Consider the following 27,914-nt stretch of genomic DNA (forward strand, 5'->3'; position numbering starts at 1 on the left):
AGGGCCACTGTACAGCAAAATTCTAAAAGGACAAAGGGTGTTAAAAAAACAAGCCTGAAGGCTTTGTGTCTTAATGCAAGGAGTATCCGCAATAAGGTGGATGAATTAATTGTGCAAATAGATGTTAACAAATATGATGTGATTGGGATTACGGAGACGTGGCTCCAGGATGATCAGGGCTGGGAACTCAACATCCAGGGGTATTCAACATTCAGGAAGGATAGAATAAAAGGAAAAGGAGGTGGGGTAGCATTACTGGTTAAAGAGGAGATTAATGCAATAGTTAGGAAAGACATTAGCTTGGATGATGTGGAATCTATATGGGTGGAGCTGCAGAACACTAAAGGGCAAAAATCGTTAGTGGGAGTTGTGTACAGACCTCCAAACAGTAGTAGTGATGTTGGGGAGGGCATCAAACAGGAAATTAGGAGTGCATGCAATAAAGGTGCAGCAGTTATAATGGGTGACTTTAATATGCACATAGATTGGGCTAGCCAAACTGGAAGCAATACGGTGGAGGAGGATTTCCTGGAATGCATAAGGGATGGTTTTCTAGACCAATATGTCGAGGAACCAACTAGGGGGGAGGCCATCTTAGACTGGGTGTTGTGTAATGAGAGAGGATTAATTAGCAATCTCATTGTGCGAGGCCCCTTGGGGAAGAGTGACCATAATATGGTGGAATTCTGCATTAGGATGGAGAATGAAACAGTTAATTCAGAGACCATGGTCCAGAACTTAAAGAAGGGTAACTTTGAAGGTATGAGGCATGAATTAGCTAAGATAGATTGGCTAATGATACTTAAGGGGTTGACTGTGGATGGGCAATGGCAGACATTTAGAGAACGCATGGATGAATTACAACAATTGTACATTCCTGTCTGGCGTAAAAATAAAAAAGGGAAGGTGGCTCAACCGTGGCTATCTAGGGAAATCAGGGATAGTATTAAAGCCAAGGAAGTGGCATACAAATTGGCCAGAAATAGCAGCGAACCTGAGGACTGGGAGAAATTTAGAACTCAGCAGAGGAGGACAAAGGGTTTGATTAGGGCAGGGAAAATGGAGTACGAGAAGAAGCTTGCAGGGAACATTAAGGCGGATTGCAAAAGTTTCTATAGGTATGTAAAGAGAAAGAGGTTAGTAAAAACAAACGTAGGTCCCCTGCAGTCAGAATCAGGGGAAGTCATAACGGGGAACAAAGAAATGGCAGACCAATTGAACAAGTACTTTGGTTCAGTATTCACTAAGGAGGACACAAACAACCTTCCGGATATAAAAGTGGTCAGAGGGTCTATTAAAGAGGAGGAACTGAGGGAAATCTTTATTAGTCGGGAAATTGTGTTGGGGAAATTGATGGGATTGAAGGCCGATAAATCCCCAGGGCCTGATGGACTGCATCCCAGAGTACTTAAGGAGGTGGCCTTGGAAATAGCGGATGCATTGACAGTCATTTTCCAACATTCCATTGACTCTGGATCAGTTCCTATCGAGTGGAGGGTAGCCAATGTAACCCCACTTTTTAAAAAAGGAGGGAGAGAGAAAGCAGGGAATTATAGACCGGTCAGCCTGACCTCAGTAGTGGGTAAAATGATGGAATCAATTATTAAGGATGTCATAGCAGCGCATTTGGAAAATGGTGGCATGATAGGTCCAAGTCAGCATGGATTTGTAAAAGGGAGATCATGCTTGACAAATCTTCTGGAATTTTTTGAGGATGTTTCCAATAAAGTGGACAAAGGAGTACCAGTTGATGTGGTGTATTTGGACTTTCAGAAGGCTTTCGACAAGGTCCCACACAGGAGATTAATGTGCAAAGTTAAAGCACATGGGATTGGGGGTAGTGTGCTGACGTGGATTGAGAACTGGTTGTCAGACAGGAAGCAAAGAGTAGGAGTAAATGGGTACTTTTCGGAATGGCAGGCAGTGACTAGTGGGGTACCGCAGGGTTCTGTGCTGGGGCCCCAGCTGTTTACATTATACATTAATGATTTAGACGAAGGGATTAAATGTAGTATCTCCAAATTTGCGGATGACACTAAGTTGGGTGGCAGTGTGAGCTGCGAGGAGGATGCTATGAGGCTACAGAGTGACTTGGATAGGTTAGGTGAGTGGGCAAATGCGTGGCAGATGAAGTATAATGTGGATAAATGTGAGGTTATCCACTTTGGTGGTAAAAACAGAGAGACAGACTATTATCTGAATGGTGACAGATTAGGAAAAGGGAAGGTGCAACGAGACCTGGGTGTCATGGTACATCAGTCATTGAAGGTTGGCATGCAGGTACAGCAGGCGGTTAAGAAAGCAAATGGCATGTTGGCCTTCATAGCGAGGGGATTTGAGTACAGGGGCAGGGAGGTGTTGCTACAGTTGTACAGGGCTTTGGTGAGGCCACACCTGGAGTATTGTGTACAGTTTTGGTCTCCTAATTTGAGGAAGGACATACTTGCTGTTGAGGGAGTGCAGCGAAGATTCACCAGACTGATTCCCGGGATGGTGGGACTGACCTATCAAGAAAGACTGAATCAACTGGGGCTTGTATTCACTGGAGTTCAGAAGAGTGAGAGGGGACCTCATAGAAACATTTAAAATTCTGACGGGTTTGGACAGGTTGGATGCAGGAAGAATGTTCCCAATGTTGGGGAAGTCCAGAAGCAGGGGTCACAGTCTAAGGATAAGGGGTAAGCCATTTAGGACCGAGATAAGGAGAAACTTCTTCACCCAGAGAGTGGTGAACCTGTGGAATTCTCTACCACAGGAAGTAGTTGAGGCCAATTCACTAAATATATTCAAAAGGGAGTTAGATGAAGTCCTTAGTACTCGGGGGATCAAGGGGTATGGCGTGAAAGCAGGAAGTGGGTACTGAAGTTTCATGTTCAGCCATGAACTCGTTGAATGGCGGTGCAGGCTATAAGGGCTGAATGGCCTGCTCCTGCACCTATTTTCTATGTTTCTATGTTTCTATGTTACTGGTTACCAACCAGAGAATGAACCATTTATCTCGACTCTCTATTCTCTGTTAGTTAGCCAATCCTCTATCCAGGCTAATATATTACCCCCAACCCGTGAACTTTTATCTTGTGCAGTAATCTTTTATGTGGCACCTTGTCAAATGCCTTCTGGAACTCCAAATACACCACATCAACTGATTCCCCTTTTTCCACCCTGTTCGTTACATCCTCAAAGAACTCCAGCAAATTTGTCAAAAATGACTTCCCCTTCATAAATCCATGCTGACTCTGCCTTACCGAATTTTGCTTTTCCAAATGTCCTGCTACTGCTTCTTTAATAATGGACTCCAACATTTTCCCAATGACAGATGTTAGGCTAACTTGGCTATAGTTTCCTGCTTTTTGTCTGCCTCCTTTATTAAATAGGAGCATTACATTTGCAGTTTTCCAAACTGCTGGGACCTCCTCAAAATCCAGAAAATTTTGGTAAATTACAACCAATGCATCCATAATCCCTGCTGCTACTTCTCCTAAGACCCTACGATGCAAGCCATCAGGTCCAGGGGATTTATCCGCCTTTAGTCCCATTATCTTACTGAGTACCACCTCCTTAGTGATTGTGACTGTGTTAAATTCTTCCCCCACTATGTGGCACATTGAAGTCCATCTGCCACAGTTTTGCCGACTCGCTTAATCTATTAATGTCCCTTTGCAACTTTCTGCTCCCATCTGCACTACTTAATGTGCCACCTAACTTAGTGTTATCAGCAAACTTGGAATTATGGCTCGCTATTCCTTCAATTATGTCATTGATAAATATAGTGAAAAGCTAAAGTCCCATTACAGTTCCCAGGGGAACACCATTTGTCACATCCTTCCAATTGGAGTATGAATGCCATTCTCCCTACTCTGTCTCCTATCTCCTAACGAATTCCCTACATTTAGTTCCATCTGAGTATATACTGGATGTCGCAAGGAAGTTTTTGATTTTGAGCTAATCTGGGCCCCCCATGCAAGTGATGTTGAATTTTGTGGGTAAGGCGGGTAATTTTTCTTTCACTATTTCCCCACAATGGGGTATTTGTGAGACTAAAATGTGTGCTGACTTATTGCTAAATTCCCAACCGTTCTAATTTTCAGGTGTACCTCAATCCAGGCAGCCAGAAATCTGAAGAATATATGTTAATCAGGGTCAGATGATGCAGTTAGGACCCTCCAATACCATTTTTTCTGCCGGCCTCATTACAGCCAGTTCCTCCTCCCACTCAACAAACATAGGCAGTGCAAGTCAGGAGGCAGCCATTTGCAGCATTCATTACAGCCATCCTCAGTTCATAGAATCATAGAATGATACAACACATAATGGAGGCTATTTGACTCATTGTGCCTATGCCAGCTCTTTGGTAGAGTTATCCAACTAGTCCCACTCCCCCACTCTTTCCCCATCGCTCATGAAATTGTTTTCCCTTCCAGTATTTATCTAATTCTTTTTTGAAAGTTACGATTGAATCTGCTTCCTCCACCCTTTCAGGCAGTGCATTCTAGATCACAACCAGCTGTGTAAAAAATGTTTCTCATATCGCCTCAGGTCCTTTAATTTGTGTCCTATGGTTCCTGACTCTTCTGCCACGAAAAACAGTTTCTCATAATTTACTTCATCATAACCATTCATGATTTTGAACAGCTCTGTCAAATCTTCTATTAACGTTCTCTGCTCTAAGAAAAACAATCACAACTTCTCCAGTCTCTCCACATAACTGGTACTATTCTAGTAACTCTCTTCGGCACCCTCTCTAAGACCTTGACATCCTTCCGAAAGTTTGGTGCCCAGAATTGAACACAATACTCCAGCTAAGGCCTAACCAGTGTTTTAGAAAGGTTTAGCATAACGTCTTTGCTTTTGTACTCTATGGGGCCGAAATTACCCCGTGCTGGGTTTGGGCCAGTCAATTCGCTATATGTGATTTGTTTTTACACCAGCGCATTAAGAGCCAGCCCCGGTGCAGAAGTGGTCTCTTTGAGTAAGAAAAAAGTTGCTTGCGGTAACAGAGCATTTGTCCAGCGCTCGCGCAACGCTCGCACATCAGTGCAGTGCTCATGACGTCAACGCAGTGCAGACATGCCGTGTTACACTGACGCATCACAATGTCCCTCCCCTTTTAATGGAGAGGGCCACTGCAGACTCTGCAGCCTCTTTAGTAGTACCCACTGGACCACCAGGGAGGGTGTCAGTCGGGCCAGCGGCCTGGCACCGAAGAGGGGGTGCCGGGCTGCACACCAGTGGCCGCTATTGTCAGGCCTATTGAAAAGCCAGCCGATAGTAAAAAGATGGCGGTTGCCGCGCTACCACCTCCCCTTTAAGGGCAGCCGGGGCGCCACAGCCAGCACGGCTTCTTGCACTGAGAAGCTGTCAGTGGCATTGCCCCATGCGGGTCGGTGTGCACGGAGATGATAGCATCACCGTGCGTGCACTGCGCCGATGTGCTAATCACGGGGTGCGACACAAACCACATTTTGCCGCAGGAATCCTGGGGCAATTCTGGAGGGGGTGTGCTCTGGCCACCACTACCTGGGCAAAAACTCTTTAGTGCCCCGTTAGCGCATCCCGTAGGTGCTAACGGGCTTTTCTGAGAAGGACAATTTCGACCCCTGCACCTCCATTAATAAAGCCAAGGATTCCATATGCTTTTTTAACAGCATTCTCAACTTAACCTGCCACCGTCTCTAAAAGTTTCCCCAGCACTGATGTTAAGCTGACTGGCCTGTAGTTGACGGGTTTATCCCTCCCCTTTTTTTTACTGCAGTTGCTTGTGGGATTTGAACCTTACAGGCTTCAATATTTAATGCCTTTGCTGCCTGGGTTCTGCAGTGGTGTTGGCCACTCAATTTCTCACCTCCAGATTGGTGAGCTGCCTATTGAGGAGCATGCTTTGCAGTGGCTGCTCTACGAATACGTTATAATGAGGACCCAAACCAAAATGCTTCCCATTCATATTCCCAACATGGAGTTTTCCATGCTGGCAGCACATATCAGAACATGTTACTGCTTGCAACTTACAATCTTGGCATGTTATGCTTCATGCCGAGAGCACTAATTTGTAAAATCTATCATTCTTAAAAGTAATGTATCTTTGGCGACTAAGGACTGAGATTACTTAGGGGCGTTTGTCAAAAAGTACCATATTTTCTTTCCTACAAAATGAATTTCTACTTTCTTACTGGGTTTTTGGTAGGATACTGTATGGAATTCATACGGGAATTGGAAATTCAACTTGTGAAAAACCATGTAGAATCACTTATGTATCTCCTTGTATTTGGTTATAGACAACTTTAGCAGAGACCTGGGACCAGATTATCAATCTTTCCCCCTGGTAAATCCATTGCATTTAGTTCATTTTTTTTAATTCTCTAATTTCACCCTGCACCCAGCCCATTTCAACCACCCCCACCCCTGCCCACACAAAATGCTAACTGTTCGATGGTGTGCGCAATCAAAAATCTCAAGGAGGGGTGAAGAAGAGAGGGAAATGATAAATTATTTTTTGAAGATTTGTTCTGTTCAGCTTTTCTGCAAAATTCATAAACATGTTCCAAAAGGACATGCTTAGGATTCTATTAGGAATACTGAACAGAACAAATCTTCCTGAAGGCATTTAACAATGTTGCTACACATAACGACCAGAGGATTTCTTACTGCATGGTAAAGGGGAATTTTCTTCTGGTTTTCATTAATCTTTATTTGAAATGCCAATAAATACTTCATTTCATTAAAGAGTTCATGTGAGTATTTTGGTGAGCACCAAGGGGTAAATTTCCAAATATGCACTTGTGATGGGCAACCTCGCCCTTCCCATATTGCAAAATCACAGGCAGCATTTTTTAATATGTGCTGGTGGCAGATTCCCTGTTGCCAGTCCACGCTGGAAAATTACCCCTATTATGTTAAAAATGCAAAAAAAACACACAATTTGAGACATCTATATAAATTAAGAATGTCCTGTAGCATGCTTTATTGATTTTGGAAGTATTCTAGTAAAGAAACCGAGCACATCGGAAACAACCTCTGTCAAATATTTGTCCAGGAATGTGCTCTGAAGTCATTTCAAATTCAGATTGATCTGAAATGAAGCCAATTTGGATCTGTTTAGAATTATCCCAATTTGTCCAGTTTGGACCTGTTACAATTTTAGACACAGTTCACTGTCTGGTTCAGTTCAGTGCAGCTTCAGATTTTTGTAGCACAGCCTCAAACAATCAGAGGCTGGCTCCAGAAAGCTGGTCAAAAAAATTGCATTCTAATTTGAACTCAGAATGTTTCCTGCGGCTTAATAATCGGGATTCAATGGACCCTTCAGTTCAAATGTTCAGTCATTGAAGAAACTAAAGGGGGCTATTTTCCTCTGGGTGTAAAGCTGGAGAAAACAATTCTTCCATTAAACAGTTATGACTCTGTTCCCTCGAAGCAGGGGACTTTGAAATACATTGTTCACTACATGTGTTGACTGTAGAATGACTTGTGAAGAATAAAAACTTTATTTTTCATGAAAGTAAACATATTATGGACTATAAAATGTGTTTAGATGCATGTTGTCTTTCTGATAAATGTGCTTAATTTTAGTTTGAGTTATCAATTCAGAAATAAGAACCAAGTGGTCTATTTTTATGTTTCTGCTGGGATCCTCACTACATGTAGGACTTTGTAGATAAATTAAGATTTTTTTCAATTTTAAATTCCACCATTATGCACAATAATTATCCACTCTTTATTCACAGAATTTCCAGAATTTACACCTGCTAAATCATCTCTAGTTGTGCTAGAGGCATCAAATTATGATTATTATGGGTGCGATGTGATTGGCTGGTTTTTGTTCATTTCCACTTTTGAAATTACACCCAAAAATGTGTGTGCTGCTGTCATGTGGTTCGCTGGTCCTAAATATCTATGAAAAAAGGCAAATCCCAGTGCTCTTTCTTCCTGCTTCTCATGTGGCAGCTAATGAACTCTTTTTGCATTGCCAACAATGCATCAGTAACCTCCTGCCAGTTGGCCATGCGCATAGCAAACTAACTGATGTTTCTGATGTCTCGGAAAGCAGTTTGTAAGCAGCCAGAGGCACAAAGATTTAGCGCCATGCAGACTTTCACGACCACAGGCAGTGCAGTACATGTCCTGGTGTTGGGCTCCAATTCCCACTCCAACAAGTGGCACAGTTAAGTAACGGTCTCCCTGTTGAAATGCAGCCGCCTCACACACTGCTCCCATGTACATATAAGATACAGTGTTCTACTTCTGTAGACCCACATGCTGGAAGGCCTCCTGCACCCTCTTTTTGAAGCCTCTGCAGGGCTTTGGTGCTGCTCTTCCTCCTGATTTGGGTGTGACCAGAACAAGCCCAGAAGCATTTCCATGTTCAGCAATTGAAAATAAGCAAACCCTAAGAAAGAGTACAGGACCTCCACAAACTCTTTTTTATAAAGTATGGCACAGCCAAAGCATGGACGAAACAGTCAAAAACTTGCATTTATTTCAGGAGGCCGCCAGGAATGCCTAACAAGCACCCAAACCAATATTTGTCTGGTGCACTTCCAGCACCGGATGTCTCGCTGCAAAATTTGACCTCTGGCTTATGTTTTGGACCCATAAAACGGGTGAAATGCATACCAATTTTTTTAAATGGCTTTTAAAAAGGTCATGACCTCTGGATATCTAAAATAAAAACAAAATAAGTTCTGAAAATGGACAGCTAATCTGTCAGCATCTGAAAGAGGAAAACTAGTTCAGCATTGTATCTCTGAATCATGAGCCTTTATATCTTTTTTAAAATGTGGAATGAACTGCTTAAACTGGAGTACAAAATGAACCTTTTAACATTGTTATGCTTTCTTTGTAGGAAGAAATACAGGATAACTATTGAGAGACGAGCACAATTGCATGAAGCTGACAATGGTAAGCACCACCACTTGCGAGAAGACTCTGTCCGATCCAATCTGTCAACAGCTTAAACAATAGAACCGAATCTTCCTTTATAAACTTTCAATTTTTAGGGAGATTTACCAAAGGTGTTACTGCAAACAAAGAAAGGCTGATTAGAATTTCATTCATTTGAAGACTAGGCTATTAATTGTCATAGTTTTTTTTTGTTTTTGAAAACTCAGGAAAAATTCACTTATTACACTGCACCACTGTACCAGAAGCTGCATCTCTGTGAAGATGATAAAATGTGATTCAGCCTGTTTCATAGAGGCCAGCAGTGACTTACACTGGCAACTGAAGAGAACCTTCAAAAGAAAATATTTTTAGACCGTTGTTTACCCCAATACATATTTCATGGGAACTGCCCAGTATCCATAATAAAATAAATCATTAAACCTTATTGAATAAAATTGACCGAGACAACTACCTTAGGAAGGTTCTGAAATTCATAATTCGTACCAACAGATGTAATTGTGATGGCTTCAGAGCCACTGTAGGGTAGAAATAATCTTGGAGATGCTATTGTATGAATGCTTAATGTACTTAAATCAAATTTCTCACTTCGCTATTATAATAGAGGTGTTAACCTGTTCATTTCAAATGGGTCCATGCCTTCATTAAAATAGCAGAAAGAGAATTTGGCACAAGCATTAAGTATTCACACAGTAACCTTGATGACAGAAATTTCTACCCTCCTGCAGCTTAAAAAAATATATTTCTGTGCATTCATCTGTGTGAATACATGTTTCCTACTTTGCATGTAAAGCACTGCAATTTGTACTTTGCAGTTACTGCATAGACCAGAGAATGCTCACTGGAACCATGCTGCTGTTTGCTGTGTTATAAAAGTAACTTGGTTTTTCTGTCATGATTGTTAAAGCTTCAGTGATAGATAAATAACAACAATAACTTGCATTTGTATAGCGCTTTTAATGTACAAACCGACCCAAGGCGCTTTATCATTATTGATCCTGTAAATGTTACTGCTGTGTCCCATTTGTAAGACTGTAATCAGTGGCTCAATCACTGACAGTTACGGATCATTTCTTTTACACAATAATTGTTGGCTTTATTTACCAAGGATTGTAATCACTGCAATTTTGAAAACTATAGTGCAGTGTTAGAATGTAGTTACACTTTTCATAAACTATGTGGACTGTACAATGAATATTGACTTTCATCTTTGACAATAAACCTTTGAAAAATTTGGGGATGCAGTTTTAAAGGGATATACGGCAAATAAGTCAATATTTTTAGACTACAATAAGAAAAATATTAAGTAGTTCTGAGTATTGGCAACAATATGCCAAACAATATTTTGTACATATTAAATAATATGGATATACTTGTACAGTATTAGAGCAGTTGAGCCTTTCATGCCTGGTTTAGAAAGGTTCTTGAAAATAATATTCTTTTATTATACAAGTTGATTTAGTTAGATGCTGCTATTAGTATTTTAGTGGGCACCTGACAATATAAACCCTGCAGGAAAGACCCCGGTAAAGTTCTTATTGTGGAAGGCAGGGAAATTGGTTACATACATTGGTAAATGTATACATATTTGTCTCAGTGGAAAAGTTCTTGAATATTACGAGTTAATTGTGCCTTGTAATGTCTTCACTAGATTCTAATTGCAGCAGCAAAATTTGAGCAAGTTGTAACATTTTAACATGTGTTGTGAGCTGTATAAAAACATTTACTTCACGGTATTGTCGTTCATTTTGCTCACTTTAAGTGAAGGACTTAGTCATTTGTTTATTCATGTATTTCTGCAAGCAAGTAATATTGTATTTGCCCCAGGAATACATACTGTACATCTGATGCAAGTGTTGTTAGAAAATGTCTGATGGATTATGTAATGGATTATGCCATCAGATTATGGTTGTGAGTTCATTGCATAACTCTCAACCCAACTGCAACAGAATCAAAAATGGCTTTTAAAATCAGGAAATCAAGAAATCTAAACAGAAAAAAAGTCCTTCTTAAATATATATTTGAAATAAGTATGGAGTGCTGAAGTTGAATTGCAAATTAGGTGTGTGAACATTTGCATCATGCTTTCTTCAGATCATTATTTTGAAATGCACCTGAATTCAGAAGAAAAAAGACAGTTTATTTACTGAAGTAAAGATTTTATGATTTTATATATTTTGTCACTTCTAGCATGTATCACTAGAAACAATGTTAGCAACTGATGCTATGAAATGGACAATTGTGCATTTGCTGGTGCTGTCAATGTTCAGATTGTGAGCTGCTGTTTTTAATATGTAATTAAAAATGGAAAGAATGTGGGCTGGTTTTTCGGTTGGTGGCTTTTTAGGGCGCTAATGGTGGCGGGGCGGTACATGGTTTGCATCGGCATCCACAAAATTCAGCAGCCGGGCCTGAGTGTGGAGCGGAGTGCTAAGGGAGACGTTCCACACCTTTCTTAGGGCACTAGGCTGGGTGAGCAACTGAAAATCCATTGCTGAAGAACCGGCCTCGGAGTGCCTTAAGAGAAGCCTCCTGCAAAAAAAAATCGGGACACAAAATATAGAAAACATTCCCAATATATTACTGACCCCAAATAAAGATAAATTGCAAAAAGAAAACCAAACAAGCCAATCACACTTACCTCATGCAGACATCATTCCTTCCCTCACCGCCGCTGGAACAGCTCAGACCGCCTGCTTTCCCTAGCGGTCCCACTGTGGGGCGCTATGGGTGCCGCTCCGACCAAATTTCACAACGGTGTCGAAACCGTGGACATTGCACACCGGCACGGCGCTCCCGGGCGGTACTACTCAATGCTACCGCAAAACCGGCACCAAATATCCCAGTGGGGGACTGGAAGCTGGCCGCCCGGGCGGTAACCATTTCCAGAGATATTGCCGCCCCTCTGGAGGTGGAATCGGAGCGAAAATCCAGTCCTGTGTGTATTAAGGTTTAGCAATTTGAGAATACTGGAAAAAAAACGATTTAAGTTTTGATTGGTATGGATGTTTTAAGTGCAAATGCAAGGTGCCATACAGTATAGCAGTAATATACTGGCATAAGTAGAAATATCTGCATATAATGTGATATTTATTTAACAGTTGTGTAGAATTTAATATTCATAACTGTAGATAGAGTTTTTCAAATTGCTATTGTGTTATTTTTCATTCAAGATGAGTTGGTCAGTTTTAGATTATGTATACGCTGTATTGATGCATTTTTGGTGTCTATGGACTTTAATGATGTGTAAATGTCTTTGTAAACTATTTTATTTTCTGTAAACCAATATGTCATATATTCTTACTAGAATATTAAAGCAAGGCTGATATTGGCAATAAAATAATGTATAAGTGAAAATCTTTGCTCCTTTGTCTGTGTAATTCTGTAAAGTACATGATGCACACACTATTGTTTGCAAAATGCTTAGCATGCTGCAGCTTCAACAATATGTTAGTAAGTTTTTTGCTCCAATGAGTAATTCACCTGATCAAGCAATATTTAAGTGCCCGTGCAGGTTTGCTTGTTCCAACTGTACTCAGGGCTAACTGTGTCATTGGTATCATGTACATCGATCACTTTTAACTGCATGACGAAGAATGCTGGGTTGTATTTGTTAACTTACTATTGTATACATGCTATACAATAATTAAGCAATCTTGTAATCATTGCTTTTTAACCTCTTTACTGCCGACTCTCTATTAAGAATTCACTTTTTAGAAATGTAATATTTACAAGATTTGTCACTTGCAGTAAGGGGGTTAACACGTGCTTCCCATTTTATCCCCTTAGGTCCCCACTGCTGCCACCCAATGCTATGCTTCCTCCTTCAGCTGAGAGCACGGGATGATCTGGGTCACAATCTACTCCATAGCCACCATTAATGTCTCACCGTAATTGGTCAACAGGAGGTGCACGTCTGCAGGATAGGACTGGTCCTGCCAGTTCTTCCTCAAGCTGAGATGAAATGTGTCATTGCTTCTAAGCCTATACGTGCTCAAATTTACCCATTGACTTATAACTTTCATAAGTGTTTAATTTTCAAGTGAAATGTGAATATTTGCATGAATGAAGTTCCAAAACTCCTATGTGTTAAAATATTTGCTGTGGATTCCTACCTTCCAAAACATGCTACCAACTGCTTTCAATCAAGAAGATGCTCTCCCCAGTTAGCATCTTAAATATTTCTCACAATGGGTTAAACCGAAAGACCTATGAACAATATCAACAGATTTTATGATCTCATACCTTGGTTCTGCCTCTTTCCAAGAGATATTTTCTCAATAACGTTGTTCTAGCTTTTGAACAGTCATCTAACTGTTGACAGAGACTTGGTAAATATTAAAGTGCTGATATTTCTACAAATCCATTCCCATTCCTTCAACAAATTAGAAATTTCCTGAGTCTTGTTTGAAAAGCAACCCATGTCAGTGACATGTAGTAGGTCAATAGTACGCTATACAAAAACTGACCAGAAAGCCAGGTTTCTGATATATCTATGATTGCTGACATCAGCTTCAGAATTAAATTCTGCTCTCTAAGGTGGACATAAAAGATCCCATGGCACTATTTTGAAGAAGAGCAGGGGAGTTATCCCCGGTGTCCTGGCAAATATTTATCCCTCAATCAACGTAACAAAAACAGATTATCTGGTCATTATCACATAGCTGTTTGTGGGAGCTTGCTGTGTTAAAATTGGCTGCTGTGGCACGTTTCCCACATTACAACAGTGACTACACTCCAAAAGTACTTCATTGGCTGTAAAGCGCTTTGAGATGTCTGGTGGTCATAAAAAGTGCTATATAAATGTAAGTCTTTCCTTCTTTAAATTATTTAAAGTTGAATTTGATTCAAGAGAATAAATATCCATTGAAAGCTTTAGAAAATTCTGTATAAAGTTTCTTAAAGCAACAATAACTACTTGCATTTATATAGCATCTTTAATCTACAAAAGCATTCCAACATACCTCACAGGAGCAATTATTAAATAAAATTTTGAAGGCAAGCCACATAAGGAGATACTAGGACAGGTGACCAAAAGCTTGGTCAATGAAGTACATTTTAAGGTGTGTCTTAAAGGAAGAGAGAAAGGTTTGGGTAGGGAATGCCAGAGCTTAGAGCCTAGGTAACAGAGAACATGGAATCCAAGGTGGTGCGAAGAAAATTGGGGATACACAGAAGCCAGAATTAGAGGAGCTCAGCGATCTCAGAGAGCTGGAAGAGGTTACAGAGATAGGGAGGTGCTAGGCCATGGCGGGATTTGAAAAAAAAGGATGAGAACTTTAAAATCGACGTGTTGCTGGGCCAGGAGCCAATGTAGTTCAACAAATCAGAGAAGGTTAACATACAGGTACAGAAAGCAATTAGGAAAACAAGTGGTATATTATTCTTTATTGCAAGGATGTTGGCGTATAAGAATAAAGAAGTCTTGCTGCAATTATATAGGGCTTTGGTGAGACCACACCTCGAGTACGATGTGCAGTTTTGGTCTTCTTACCTAAGGAAGGATATACTTGCCTTAGAAGGGGTGTAACAAAGGTTCACTAGATTGATTCCTGGGATGAGAATGTTATCCTATAAGGAGAGATTGAGTAGAATGGGCCTACATTCTCTGGAGTTTATAAGAAATGAGAGGTGATCTCATCGAAATGTATAAAATTCTTAGAATGTTTGGCAGGGTAGATGCTGAGAGAATATTTCCCCTGGCTGGATAACGGTTCGGCCAATTAATATTGAGATGAGGAGAAATTTCTTCACTCAGAGAGTTGTGAATCTTTGACATTCTCTACCCAAGAAGGCTGTGGGTGTTCAGTCGCTGCGTATATTCAAGACTGAGATCTATAGATTCTTGGGCACGAAGGGAATCAAGGGATTATGGGGATAGGGTGGGAAAGTGAAGTTGAGGTAGAAGATCAACCATGATCTTATTGCATGGCAAAGCAGGCTCGAGGAGCCGTATGTCCTGCTGCTGCAATTATTTTCTGTGTTCTTTTGAGCACAGGGGTGATGGTGAACGTGACTTAGTGTGACTTGAGTTAGGATACAAGTAGCAGAGTTTTGGATGAGCTCAAGTTTACGGAGGATGCAAGGTACGAGGTTGGCCAGGCGAGCATTCGAACAGTCGAGTCTAGAGGAAACAAAGGCATGGATAAGGGTTTCAGCAGCAGATGACCTGAGGTGGGCAGGGACAGATGATGTTACGGAGGTGGAAGTGGGTGCTCTTCGTGATGGTGAGAAGATGGGGTCAGAAGCTCAGCTCAGAGTCAAATAGAACAGCAAAGTTGTGAATAGCCTGGCTTAGCTTCAGACAGTGGCTAAGGAGAAGGATGGGGTCAATGTCTAGGAACGGAGTTTGTGGCGGGAACCGAAGACAATAATGGCTTTGGTGTTCCCAACATTTAATTGGGGATATTTCTGCTTAACCAATATTGGATGATGCACAAACAGTGTGAAAAATCAGAGGCAGTCGAGGGGTCGGGAGAGGTGGTGGTGATGTAGAGCTGGGTGGCGTCAACATACATGTGGAACCTGACATTGTGTTTTTGGTTGATGTTGCCGAGGGGCACCAAGGAGCATAAAGTAGTTCATGGGAGGGGCTAAGTGTTGTGTATCCCCTGCTACTTGTTTCTTGAAAACACCTTGAATTAATTTTGATATGCTCATAAATATGATTGGTGTGCTTTCATGAAATCTGGATGGTGTGGCTCAATGACTTCTTCTAGTTGATGGTTGTCCTTTTGTATTGAACTCCCGAAACCTTTCAGAATGTTGGACAGTACTTCTCTGTCACGCCTATATGGAAATGCAGGGCTGCAATTCACATCCATTTTTCCAGAATTTAATAATTCAATTCATTCTGGAACTTTTTCACTTCTGTAGTGTATCTCCAATTGCCCCTCATGCCTTCTCCAAGCTCATCTTGTCCATGAGACCTACCCTCTGCCCCTTGACCATATTCCCACCAGAGAAACATAGAAAATAGGTGCAGGAGTAGGCCATTCGCCCCATCGAGCCTGCACCGCCATTTAATGAGTTCATGGCTGAACATGCAACTTCAGTACCCCATTCCTGCTTTCTCGCCATACCCCTTGATCCCCCGAGTAGTAAGGACTTCTTCTCACTTTTTGAATATATTTAGTGAATTGGCCTCAACAACTTTCTGTGGTAGAGAATTCCACAGGTTCACCACTCTCTGGGTGAGGAAGTTTCTCCTCATCTCAGACCTAAATGGCTTATCCCTTATCCTTAGACTGTGACCCCTGGTTCTGGACTTCCCCAACATTGGGAACATTCTTCCTGCATCTAACCTGTCTAAACCCGTCATAATTTTAAACGTTTCAATGGGATCCCCTCTCATTCTTCTGAACTCCAGTGAATATAAGCTCAGTTGATCCAGTCTTTCTTGATATGTCAGTCCCGCCATCTCGGGAATCAGTCTGGTGAACCTTCGCTGCACTCCCTCAATAGCAAGAATGTCCTTCCTCAAGTTAGGAGACCAAAACTGTACACAATACTCCAGGTGTGGCCTCACCAAGGCCCTGTACAACAGTAGCAACACCTCCCTGCCCCTGTACTCAAATCCCCTCGCTATGAAGGCCAACATGCCATTTGCTTTCTTAACCACCTGCTGTACCTGCATGCCAACCTTCAATGACTGATGTACCATGACACCCAGGTCTCGTTGCACCTCCCCTTGTCCTAATCTGCCACCATTCAGATCATAGTCTGTCTCTCTGTTTTTACCACCAAAGTGGATAACCTCACATTTATCCACATTATACTTCATCTGCCATGCATTTGCCCACTCACCTAACCTATCCAAGTCACTCTGCAACCTCATAGCATCCTCCTCGCAGCTCACACTGCCATCCAACTAACTGCCCTCGGCAAATTTGGAGATATTACATTTAATTCCCTCGTCTAAATCATTAATGTACAATGTAAACAGCTGGGGCCCCAGCACAGAACCTTGCGGTACCCCATTAGTGACTGCCTGCCATTCTGAAAAGTACCCATTTACTCCTACTCTTTGCTTCCTGTCTGCCAACCAGTTCTCAATCCACATCAGCACACTATCCCCAATCCCATGTGCATTAACTTTTCACATTAATCTCTTGTGTGGGACCTTGTCGAAGGCCTTCTGAAAGTCCAAATACACCACATCAACTGGTTCTCCCTTGTCCACTCAACTGGAAACATCCTCAAAAAATTCCAGAAGATTTGTTAAGCATGATTTCCCTTTCACAAATCCATGCTGACTTGGACCTATCATGTCACCTCTTTCCAAATGCACTGCTATGACATCCTTAATAATTGATTCCATCATTTTACCCACTACCGATGTCAGGCTGACCGGTCTATAATTCCCTGTTTTCTCTCTCCCTCCTTTTTTAAAAAGTGGGGTTATATTGGCTATCCTCCACTCCATAGGAACTGATCCAGAGTCTATAGAATGTTGGAAAATGACTGTCAATACATCCGCTATTTCCAAGGCCACCTCCTTAAGTACTCTGGGATGCAGTCCATCAGGCCCTGGGGATTTATCAGCCTTCAATCCCATCAATTTCTCCAACACAATTTCCCGACTAATAAGGATTTCCCTCAGTTCCTCCTTCTTACTAGACCCTCTGACCCATTTTATATCCGGAAGGTTGTTTGTGTCCTCCTTAGTGAATACCGAACTAAAGTACTTGTTGAATTCGTCTGCCATTTCTTTGTTCCCCGTTATGAATTCCCCTGATTCTGACTGCAGGGGACCTACGTTTGTCTTTACTAACCTTTTTCTCTTTACATATCTATAGAAACTTTTGCAGTCCGTCTTAATGTTCCCTGCAAGCTTCCTCTCGTACTCTATTTTCCCTGCCCTAATCAAAGCCTTTGTCCTCCTCTGCTAAGTTCTAAATTTCTCCCAGTCCCCGGGTTCGCTACTATTTCTGGCCAATTTGTATGCCACTTCCTTGGTTTTAATACTATCCCTTATTTCCCTTGATAGCCACGGTTGAGCCACCTTCCCTTTTTCCTTTTTACGCCAGACAGGGCTGTACAATTGTTGTAGTTCATCCATGTGGTCTCGAAAGTCTGCCATTGCCCATCCACTGTCAACCCCTTAAGTATCATTCGCCAATCTATCCTAGCCAATTCAGACCTCATACCTTCAAAGTTACCCTTCTTTAAGTTCTGGACCATGGTCTCTGAATTAACTGTTTCATTCTCCATCCTAATGTAGAATTCCACCATATTATGTTCACTCTTCCCCAAGGGGCCTTGTACAATGAGATTGCTAATTAATCCTCTCTCATTACACAACACCCAGTCTAAGATGGCCTCCCCCCTAGTTGGTTCCTCGACATATTGGTCTAGAAAACCATCCCTTATATACTCCAGAAAATCCTCCTCCACCATATTGCATCCAGTTTGGTTAGCCCAATCTATATGCATATTAAAGTCACCCATGATAACTGCTGCACTTTTATTGCATGCACTCCTAATTTCCTGTTTGATGCCCTCCCCAACATCACTACAACTGTTTGGAGGTCTGTACACAAATCCCACTAACGTTTTTTGCCCTTTGGTGTTCTGCAGCTCGACCCATATAGATTCCACATCATCCAAACTAATGTCCTTCCTAACTATTGCATTAATCTCCTCTTTAACCAGAAATGCTACACCACCTCCTTTTCCTGAATGTTGAATACCCTTGGATGTTGAGTTCCCAGCCCTGATCATCCTGGAACCATGTCTCTGTAATCCCAATCACATTACATCTGTTAACATCTATTTGCACAGTTAATTCATCCACCTTATTACGGATACTCCTTGCATTAAGACACAAAGCCTTCAGGTTTGTTTTTTTAACACCCTTTGTCCTTTTAGAATTATGATGTAGTGTGGCCCTTTTTGTTTCTTGCCTTGTTTACTCGGCCTTCCACTATTGCTTTTTACCTTTCTACCATCTGTTTCTGACTCCATTTACTTTGCCCTGTCTCGCTGCATAGGTTCCCATCCCCCTGCCATATTAGTTTAAACACTCCTGAACTGCATTAGCAAATGTTGCCCCCAGGACATCAGTTCCAGTCGTGCCCCAGTGCAAACCGTCCATTTTGTACAGGTCCCACTTCCCCCAGAACTGGTTCCAATGTCCCAGGAATTTGAATCCCTCCCTCTTGCACCACTGCTCAAGCCACGTATTTATTCCAACTATCCTGCTCCCTCTACTCTGATTAGCATGTGGCACTGATAGCAATCCAGAGATTACTACTTTTGAGGTCCTACCACTGACCACCCAACTTCCCTTCTTGGCCAGAATGTTAGTTGCTATTGTTAATGCTTCTCCTCAGTTATTGGCCCCTCACCATCAAATCTTCACTCATTATCGTTCTCTTTAAAAAAAACCCTTAACCCCTCCAACCTTTTAAACTACCGCCCCATCTCCAACATCCCTTTCCTTTCCAAAGTCCTTGAACCTGGTGTCTCCTCCAAAATCTATGTCTGTCTTTCCCAGAACTCCATGTTTGAATCCCTCCAATCAGGTTTCCACCCCTGCCACAGTACTGAAATGGCTTTTTATCAAATTCAAAATGACATCCTATGTGACTGACAATGGGAAATTATCCCTCCTCGTCCTCCTCGACCTGTCTGCAGCCTTCGACACGGTTGACCACATCATCCTCCTCCAATGCCTCTCCACCATCATCCAGCGGGGTAGGACTGTGCTTATCTATCCAGTCATAGCCAGAGAATCAACTGCAATGGCATCTCTTCCCACTCACGCACTGTTACCTCCAGTGACCCCAAAGCATCTATCCTTGGCCTCCTCATATTTCTCAGCTACATGCTGCCTCTTGGTGACATCATCAGTAAACACAGCATCAGTTTCCACATGTACACTGATGACACCCAGATCTACCTCACCACTGCTTTTCTCGACCCTTCCACTGTCTTTTCTTCCAATTTCTTCCAACTAAATATTGGGAAAACTGGTACCCACTACAAACTCTGTTCCTTAGCCACTGACTCCATCCATCTCTCTGACAATTGTCTAAGGCTGAACCAGACTGTTCACAACCATAGTGTCATATTTGACCCCAGGATGAGCTTTTGACCACATAAACGCCATCACAAAGACTGCCTATTTCCACCTCTATAACATCACCCGACTCCGCTACTGCTGCAACTCATCTGCTGCTGAAGCCCTCATCCATACCTGTGTTTCCTCTAGACTTAACTATTCCAACACACTCCTGGCAGTCTTCCCATCTACCATCCACCATAAACTTAAGGTCATACAAAGCTCTGCTGCCCGTATCCTAATTCACACCAAGTCTCGTTCACCTACTCCCCTGAGCTCGCTGACCTACATTGACTCCGGGTTAAGCAATGCTTGGATTTTAAAATTCTCATCCTTGTTTTCAAATTCTTCCATGGTCTTACCCTTTACTATCTCTGTAACCATCTTCAGCCCTACAATCCTCCAAAATATCTCGACTCCTCCAATTTTGGTTTCTTGCGAATTCTCATTTTAATCGCTCCACCTTTGGCAGCCAGCCTTCAGCTGCAGAACCACAAGCTCTGGAATTCCCTCCCATTTCTCTCTGCCTCTCCACCTCACTTTCCTCCCTTAAGATGTTCCTTTATCTGTTCTAATATCTTCTTATGTGGCTCGGTGTCAAACTTTAAAAAGAAAAAATGACTTGCATTTATAAAGTGCCTTTCACAACCACCAGAGCGCTTTACAGCCAATGAAATACTTTTTGAAGTGTAATCACTGTTGTGATGTAGGAAACATGGCAGCCAATTTGTGCACAGCCAGCTCCCACAAACAGCAATGTGATGATGACCAGATTGTGGGCTAGAAATTGTTCTCCTTAGCGCCTGTTATCACATCTGGGGGGCGATAATGGGGGGGCTAACCGGGTTCCGACCGAGTGCAGTGATAACATTGACTCCTGCCATGTTCGGCAGCAGGTTTGCAGCAGCAGTGCAGCATTGCGCCACGACCTCCTTTGCCTGGAGATTGTGATGTCCTCATCACTTGGATCACTCTGTAGCGCCCCAGACCCGAACTTGGGTTCCGGCCCCTGCAGCATCGTTGGGCGAAAACAGTGGCAGCAGCAGGAGGCATCCATCGGGAGGCCGGGCGCTTCGAGGGCGATACTTAAGGGCGAGGTGGTCGAGGAAAGTAAAACATTTTTTACCTTTTCTCCTCCAAGTTTCTAGCTGGTCTTCTTTGGCCGCGATTGATCAGCCCAGCACTCTGCTTGAGTGCATCAGGTTGATCAGGTGGGATCGCGGCTGCCATCGGGCAGACCATAAGAAATAGGAGCAGGAGAACGCCATTTGGCCCCTTGAGTCTGCTCCGCCATTTAATAAGATCATGGCTGATCTGATCATGGACTCAGCTCCACTTCCCTGCCCGCTCCCCTTTATTCCCTTATCGCTCAAAAATCTGTCTTATCTCCGCCTTAAATATATTCAATGACCCAGCCTCCACAGCTGTCTGGGGCAGAGCATTCCATAGATTTACAACCCTTTGAGAGAAGAAATTTCTCCTCATCTCAGTTTTAAATGGGCGACCCCTTATTCTGAGACTATGTCCCATAGTTTTAGTTTCCCCTATGTGTGGAAATATCCTCTCTGCATCCACCTTGTCGAGCCCCCTCATTATCTTATATGTTTCCATAAGATCGCCTCTCATTCTTCTAAACTCCAATGAGTATAGGCCCAACTTGCTCAACTTTTCTTCATAAGTCAACCCCATCATCTCCGGAATCAACCTGGTGAATCTTCTCTGAACAGCCTCCAATGCAAGTATATATTTTCTTAAATATGGAGACCAAAACTGTACGCAGTACTCTAGGCATGACCTCACCAATATCCTGTACAGTTTTAGCAGGACGTCTCTGCGTTTATACTCTATCCCCCTTGCAATAAAGGCCAACATTCTATTTGCCTCCCTGATTACTTGCTGTACCTGCATACTAACTTTTTGTTTCTCATGCACAAGGACCCCCAGGTCCCTCTGTACTGCAGCACTTTGCAATTTTTCTCCATTTAAGTTATAACTTGCTTTTCTATTATCTCTGCCAAAGTGGATAACCTCACATGTTTCCACATTATACTCCATCTGCCAAATTTTTGTTCACTCACTTAGCCTGTCTATATCCCTTTGCAGATTTTTTGTGTCCTCCTCACAATTTGCTTTCCCACCCATCTTTGTATCATCAACAAACTTGGCAACATTACATTCAGTCCCTTCATCCAAGTCATTAATATAGATTGTAAATAGTTGAGGACCCAGCATCGATCCCTGTGGCAACCCCACTAGTTACTGTTTGCCAACCGGAAAATGACCCATTTATCCCGACTCTCTGTTTTCTGTTAGTTAGCCAATCCTCTAGGAGAGGTAAGTTTTTTTTACAGAGTCTGGACTGATGGCCCTTCCCTTTAAGGGAGGGCAGGAGCCTGTCCACACAGCATCATTACACGGCCCGATGTACAGCGCTGCTCCACTTACCGCCCCACCTGCTGCCGATTGCGCTCCAGGAAGGAAGTGGAGTGCCTGATTTAGCGCTCCACTTCCTTCCTGGAGCACCACCCCCAAATTATTTAAAAGTTGAAAATGATTAGCGCCTGCCGCTAATTTTTTCTACTTTTAGAAGTTAGTGCCCGAAACGGAACGCTCCCGAATTTCTCCCTCAATATGTTTTAGTGATGTTGATTTAGGGATAAATATTGGCTAGCACACTGGGGATAACTCCCCTGCTCTTCTTCGAAATAGTCTCATGGGATCTTTTAGATGTACTTGAGAGAACATACGGTGCCTCGGTTTAATGTCTCATCTGAAAGACTGCACCGTCAACAGTGCAGCACTCCATCAGTACTACAGTGGAACGTCAGCCTGGATTATTGTGCTCAAGTCTCTGGAGTGGGACTTGAAGCCACGACCTTCTGACTCAGGCGAGGGTGCTGCCAACAGCCTCGGCTGACACGGCTTTGTTTGATAATGCTCCGCGCCTTATGGTATAAACATGTTGTTGTTGTTGTTTCATTCTTATTTCAAATCTACATGGTAGGTCTTGGAGGAAATTTCCAATTCCAAATATCCCTGTTTGGGAACGTCACAATGATTACTTTAATCCGTACAGATCTTATTTTACTATCACCTAAAGCTAATAAATATTGTAGGAAAAAGCTAATGTTTTATGGTAGATGTATCTGTTTGAATCTTAATAGCCAGAATAGTCTACGGTCAGCACTGACCAGTCCTCCAATAATACTGATGTAGTATTGTACTACTTCATCCTGATTTATTGCAATAGCTTTAAATAGTTCAGGGCTGGAATAGAGTCAGTTTCGGAAAGAATTCACCTTAGATTAAAGACAAATGATAATGGAAATTGCACTGCCTCATCGAGACTAGCCACATTGAAAATAGTTTGACAGGAACTTGCTTTGAAATCAGATGGAATTTGAATTTGGCACTGTCCTGTGAAAACGTTTGTATGGATTCCATGAAGTGATAGCTGCCATGCTTTCTTGATGAGCCCAGATGGAAGTGAAGTAATGCTTTACGCAAATAAATGTAGAAAACGTTGGAAATATACAGCAGGTCAGCCAATATCTGTAGAAAAAAAACAACAGACTAAGATGTTTTGGGGGAGCATTTCTTCATCAGAACTACATATACATTTTGTTCACAACATTATCATCCAGTGCATTATGGTACTTCAGAAAAGGAGGTAACATAAGAAATACGAACAGGAGTAAGCCATACAACCCCTCGAGCCTGCTCCACCATTCAATAAGATCATGGCTGATCTGATCATCAGTGAAAACATCCTCGCTGCATCCACCTTGTCAAGCCCCCTCATAATCTTATACGTTTCGATAAGATCACCTCTCATTCTTCTGAATTCCAATGAGTAGAGGCCCAACCTACTCAGCCTTTCCTCATAAGTCAACCCCCTCAGCCCCGGAATCAACCTAGTGAACCTTCTCTGAACGGCCTCCAAAGCAAGTATATCCTTTTGTAAATATGGAAACCAAAACTGCACACAGTATTCCAGGTGTGGCCTCACCAATACCTTATATAGCTATAGCAAGACTTCCCTGCTTTTATACTCCATCCCCTTTGCAATAAAGGCCAAGATACCATTGGCCTTCCTGATCACTTGCTGTACCTGCATACTATCCTTTTGCGTTTCATGCACAAGTACCCCCAGGTCCCGTTCTACTGCGACACTTTGCAATCTTTCTCCATTTAAATAATAACTTGCTCTTTGATTTTTTTTCTGCCAAAGTGCATGACCTCACACTTTCCAACATTATACTCCATCTGCCAAATTTTTGCCCACTCACTTAGCCTGTCTATGTCCTTTTGCAGATTTTTTGTGTCCTCCTCACACATTGCTTTTCCTCCCATCTTTGTATCATCAAACTTGGCTACGTTACACTCAGTCCCTTCTTCCAAGTCGTTAATATAGATTGTAAATAGTTGGGGTTCCAGCACTGATCCCTGTGGCACCTCACTAGTTACTGTTTGCCAACCAGAGAATGAACCATTTATCCCGACTCTCTGTTCTCTGTTAGTTAGCCAATCCTCTATCCATGTTAATATATTACCCCCAACCCCATGAACCTTTATCTTGTGCAGTAACCTTTTATGTGGCACCTTGTCAAATGCCTTTTGGAAGTCCAAATACACCACATCCACTGATTCCCCTTTATCTACCCTGTTTGTTACATCCTCGAAGAACTCCAGCAAATTTGTCAAACATGACTTCCCCTTCATAAATCCATTTTGACTCTGCCTGATCAAATTTTGCTTTTCCAAATGTCCTGCTACTGCTTCTTTAATAATGGACTCCAACATTTTCCCAATGACAGATGTTAGGCTAACTGGTCTATAGTTTCCTGCTCCTTTTTTAAATAGGGGTGTTACATTTACAATTTTCCAATCTGCTGGGAGCTCCCAGAATCCAGGGAATTTTGGTAAATTACAACCAATGCATCCGCACTCCCTGCCACTACTTAAGACCCTTGGATGCAAGCCATCATGTCCAGGGGATTTATCTGCCTTTAGTCCCATCATCTTACTGAGTACCGCCTCCTTAGTGATTGTGATTGTATTAAGTTCCTCCCCCCCTATAGCCCCTTGACGATCCACTGTTAGACTATTTTTAGTGTTCTCTACTGTAAAGACTAATACAAAATATTTGTTCAGAGTTTCTGCCATCTCCAGGTTCCCCATTACTAATTCCCCGGTCTCGTCCTCTAAGGGACCAACATTTACTTTAGCCACTCTTTTTGTTTTTATATACCTATAGAAACTCTTGCTATCTGTTTTTATATTTTGTGCTAATTTACTTTCATAGTCTATCTTCCCTTTCTTAATCATTTTTTTTGCAGGTACAAATTATATTTATTTGATTTAGAGGGAGAAAATACAGTTCTGGTCCAATGGAACAAAAATCTGCCAGTAGACCAGAATGTCAGATATCGATTTAATATCATCATCATCATAGACAGTCGTTCGAAATCGAGGAAGACTTGCTTCTACTCTAAAAGTGAATTCTCAGGTGACTGAACAGTAATGTAACAGTACATGAAAAGGAAAAATAGTACTGTATGCGGAAAGATAGGTGGAAGTGGTAGTAATTCTCAGATTAACAATGAATTGCATTCGTGTCATACTTTTGAGATCATGCACAGCTTGCAGAGCTGAATGGCATGCACAATATCCTAGCACTTTCCACTGAATTAAATGATAAGTAGATTTTTAATTTCATTGGTCTCAGCGTTGGAATCCAGGGGGGGGCTGGGGTGTGAAACAGAGCTTTTATCCCAGTTAGTGTTAACAGTTGACTGGTTTTGTGAGTAATAGAAATAGAAGGGTGAAATGCTAAAAATAAAGAGCTACTCAATTACTTACCTTTCCCTCACAGATGCTTATCACATGTTGTGTGTATATTAGAAATAATGCTCTAAAACATAATCAAAGGCCATTAAATTAAATCTTTTCCTAATATTTTAAGTATTTCCAAAACTTTAAAAGAATACTCTTTCCCAACAACTCATGCCTTGTTCACGTAAAATACAGGAGCAGATTTTCCTCTCTTGCGCTGAGCACACATAGGAAAATAACGGAGCTAACTTCATTTTTTATCAATTTAAATTAATTGCCGCCAAGGTCAGATGTCCATGGATTGTCTACAGTTTGACAGATTCTGTAACCATAAGGTGAGAAACCTGTGCAACATGCACTGCAATCTGAAATGCTACCTGTGGACAAAGCTTACCTCCTTCTTTGGATAACGGACTCATGCTTGGTAACATTAGAAATCCAGGCACAAGTCTCGAAATTGCATTCTCTAGGGACACGGAATTCTGAAGGAGTAGTGACCAGACAGTCAGAATTTGGAGTGGAACTCAGATCCGCCAGGTTGCCAACCCATCAAAATTGCCCAAGAAATCCTGATCCAGCGGTTGAGGGAGCAGAAGCTTCTTCTACTTACCCTACTCATGCCAAGCCAGCACTTTGGTGGTGTATCTGAGGAGGGGGGTGTTCCCAGGCTATTCTGCCACAAGCGCCCCTGATAGGCCCAGCAGGATCTATGCCAACTTAGAGGAGGTTTAAATCTTGTTTTGTTCCGAATGAAAATCCCAAAAGTGTTCAGAATAATAGTAATTGCCAGCCATTTGGCATTTTTTTTTAAGTCTCTCCTTTTGCTTTGGTGTTATTTGGCTCCCAGGCTCCACTCCAAGTTCAATTTCCTCCATGGCTCAGACACTTCTATTGTTGTCCACTGTTCCTATTATTTGAATTGCCTCATACCCAGGATTTGGGACAGGGTTTCTAGTAGTTCTAGTGGCTGATGGAAGCACTTCTACTGGCAAAATAGTGCTGCGCAATCTCTTTATTGGATATATATTCTTAGACCATAAGGACTTTTACAAACAGGCCCAACAAGACTACCTCAAAAATAAGCAGCTACAAGACTTTAGTAACTCAAGGTCATTAAACATGTTTGATATTTGCCACTTTACATTTACAAATATTCTTCGAGTAGATAAGTATTTTGAATTTGTCCTGTGCTTACTCATGATTACCTTAATGGACAATTTTAACAATCATATTAAAAATCTGTGCAAATAAAGGTATTGGAAAAAAAAAATTCACACTGAAAAATGTGTATATTTCCAATAATGAAGATTTAAACTTCCAATTTTGAAAAAACAGTCTTAAAATAACGTGTACTTAAGTGCATTTATTCTTGATTTTCAAGAATAAGAATTTTTGCTAAGATTCTATGGGCTAGACATTCCCTAAAGCCCCTCACCGCTCGATTGCCACCCAGAAACACAGTTAAGGTTCTGCAGCTAACGCTGGTGAAAATTTCCATAATAAAGGTAAGAAATACTGCCCGGTGAGAAAATGGATCTTGCACCAAGATTCTCGGCGGTTTCTCGGCAGTTAAAGATGAAACTAGGGAAAATGGGTGGTTCTTTTTTTTTCATTTAACACACTTATTCATACATGAATTCTTTAAATCTGGAGGGTGAAGACAGTAACATTTTGCAATTTGGACTAATCCAAACTGAACTACTTTTGTTTTAGTAAACAAACTTAAAAATACAGTTATTTTTAATGTTCCAGTGACAATCGATCATTTACTGTCCAGTTTGACCTTGGTGCTCCAGTTGCTTTTAAACATTTGGATAACATTCCCCTCCAGACACAATCTATGATCACTGTGTAACATCAACTGCAAAAGGAAGTCCTAGGTCAGAAAACAAATGATATTATTTGAGCCTATTCAAATTTGATGAGCCATTTAAGATTAAACCATTTTGTTTGTAACCAGTTAGAACTGTAGCAAATGTCCTTCCACCTCTCTATCGGAATGGACGGTAAGTATTTAAAATTTAGTCTGAGGCTACGGTTGGGCCCAGGGAGGGAGAAAAACGTAAAAAATACTTTTACACTTCAAAAAAAATTAAAAGTTATAAAACATTCTTAAGAC

The 27,914-nt window shown here is 41.7% G+C and overlaps 1 protein-coding gene across 3 annotated transcripts in view; it reads left to right on the forward strand.

Annotated features, from left to right (window-relative positions):
- npr3 (natriuretic peptide receptor 3) overlaps positions 1–13,233 on the forward strand; it is a 92,350-nt gene extending 79,117 nt beyond the window's left edge. For 2 of the 3 annotated variants that reach the window (XM_070868406.1, XM_070868407.1), the window contains exons 8-9: positions 8,840–8,895; positions 12,685–13,233. In XM_070868406.1, the coding sequence (XP_070724507.1) occupies positions 8,840–8,895; positions 12,685–12,776 (148 nt within the window). In that variant the 3' untranslated portion in view covers positions 12,777–13,233. Of the gene's footprint in view, positions 1–8,839; positions 8,896–10,797; positions 12,110–12,684 lie in introns of those variants that run through there. The other variant, XM_070868408.1, reaches the window with a different exon arrangement.
- Positions 13,234–27,914: the final 14,681 nt, after the last annotated feature.

The sequence above is a fragment of the Pristiophorus japonicus genome, chromosome 2 (assembly GCF_044704955.1).
Source record: "Pristiophorus japonicus isolate sPriJap1 chromosome 2, sPriJap1.hap1, whole genome shotgun sequence".
Lineage (NCBI taxonomy): Eukaryota > Metazoa > Chordata > Chondrichthyes > Pristiophoridae > Pristiophorus > Pristiophorus japonicus.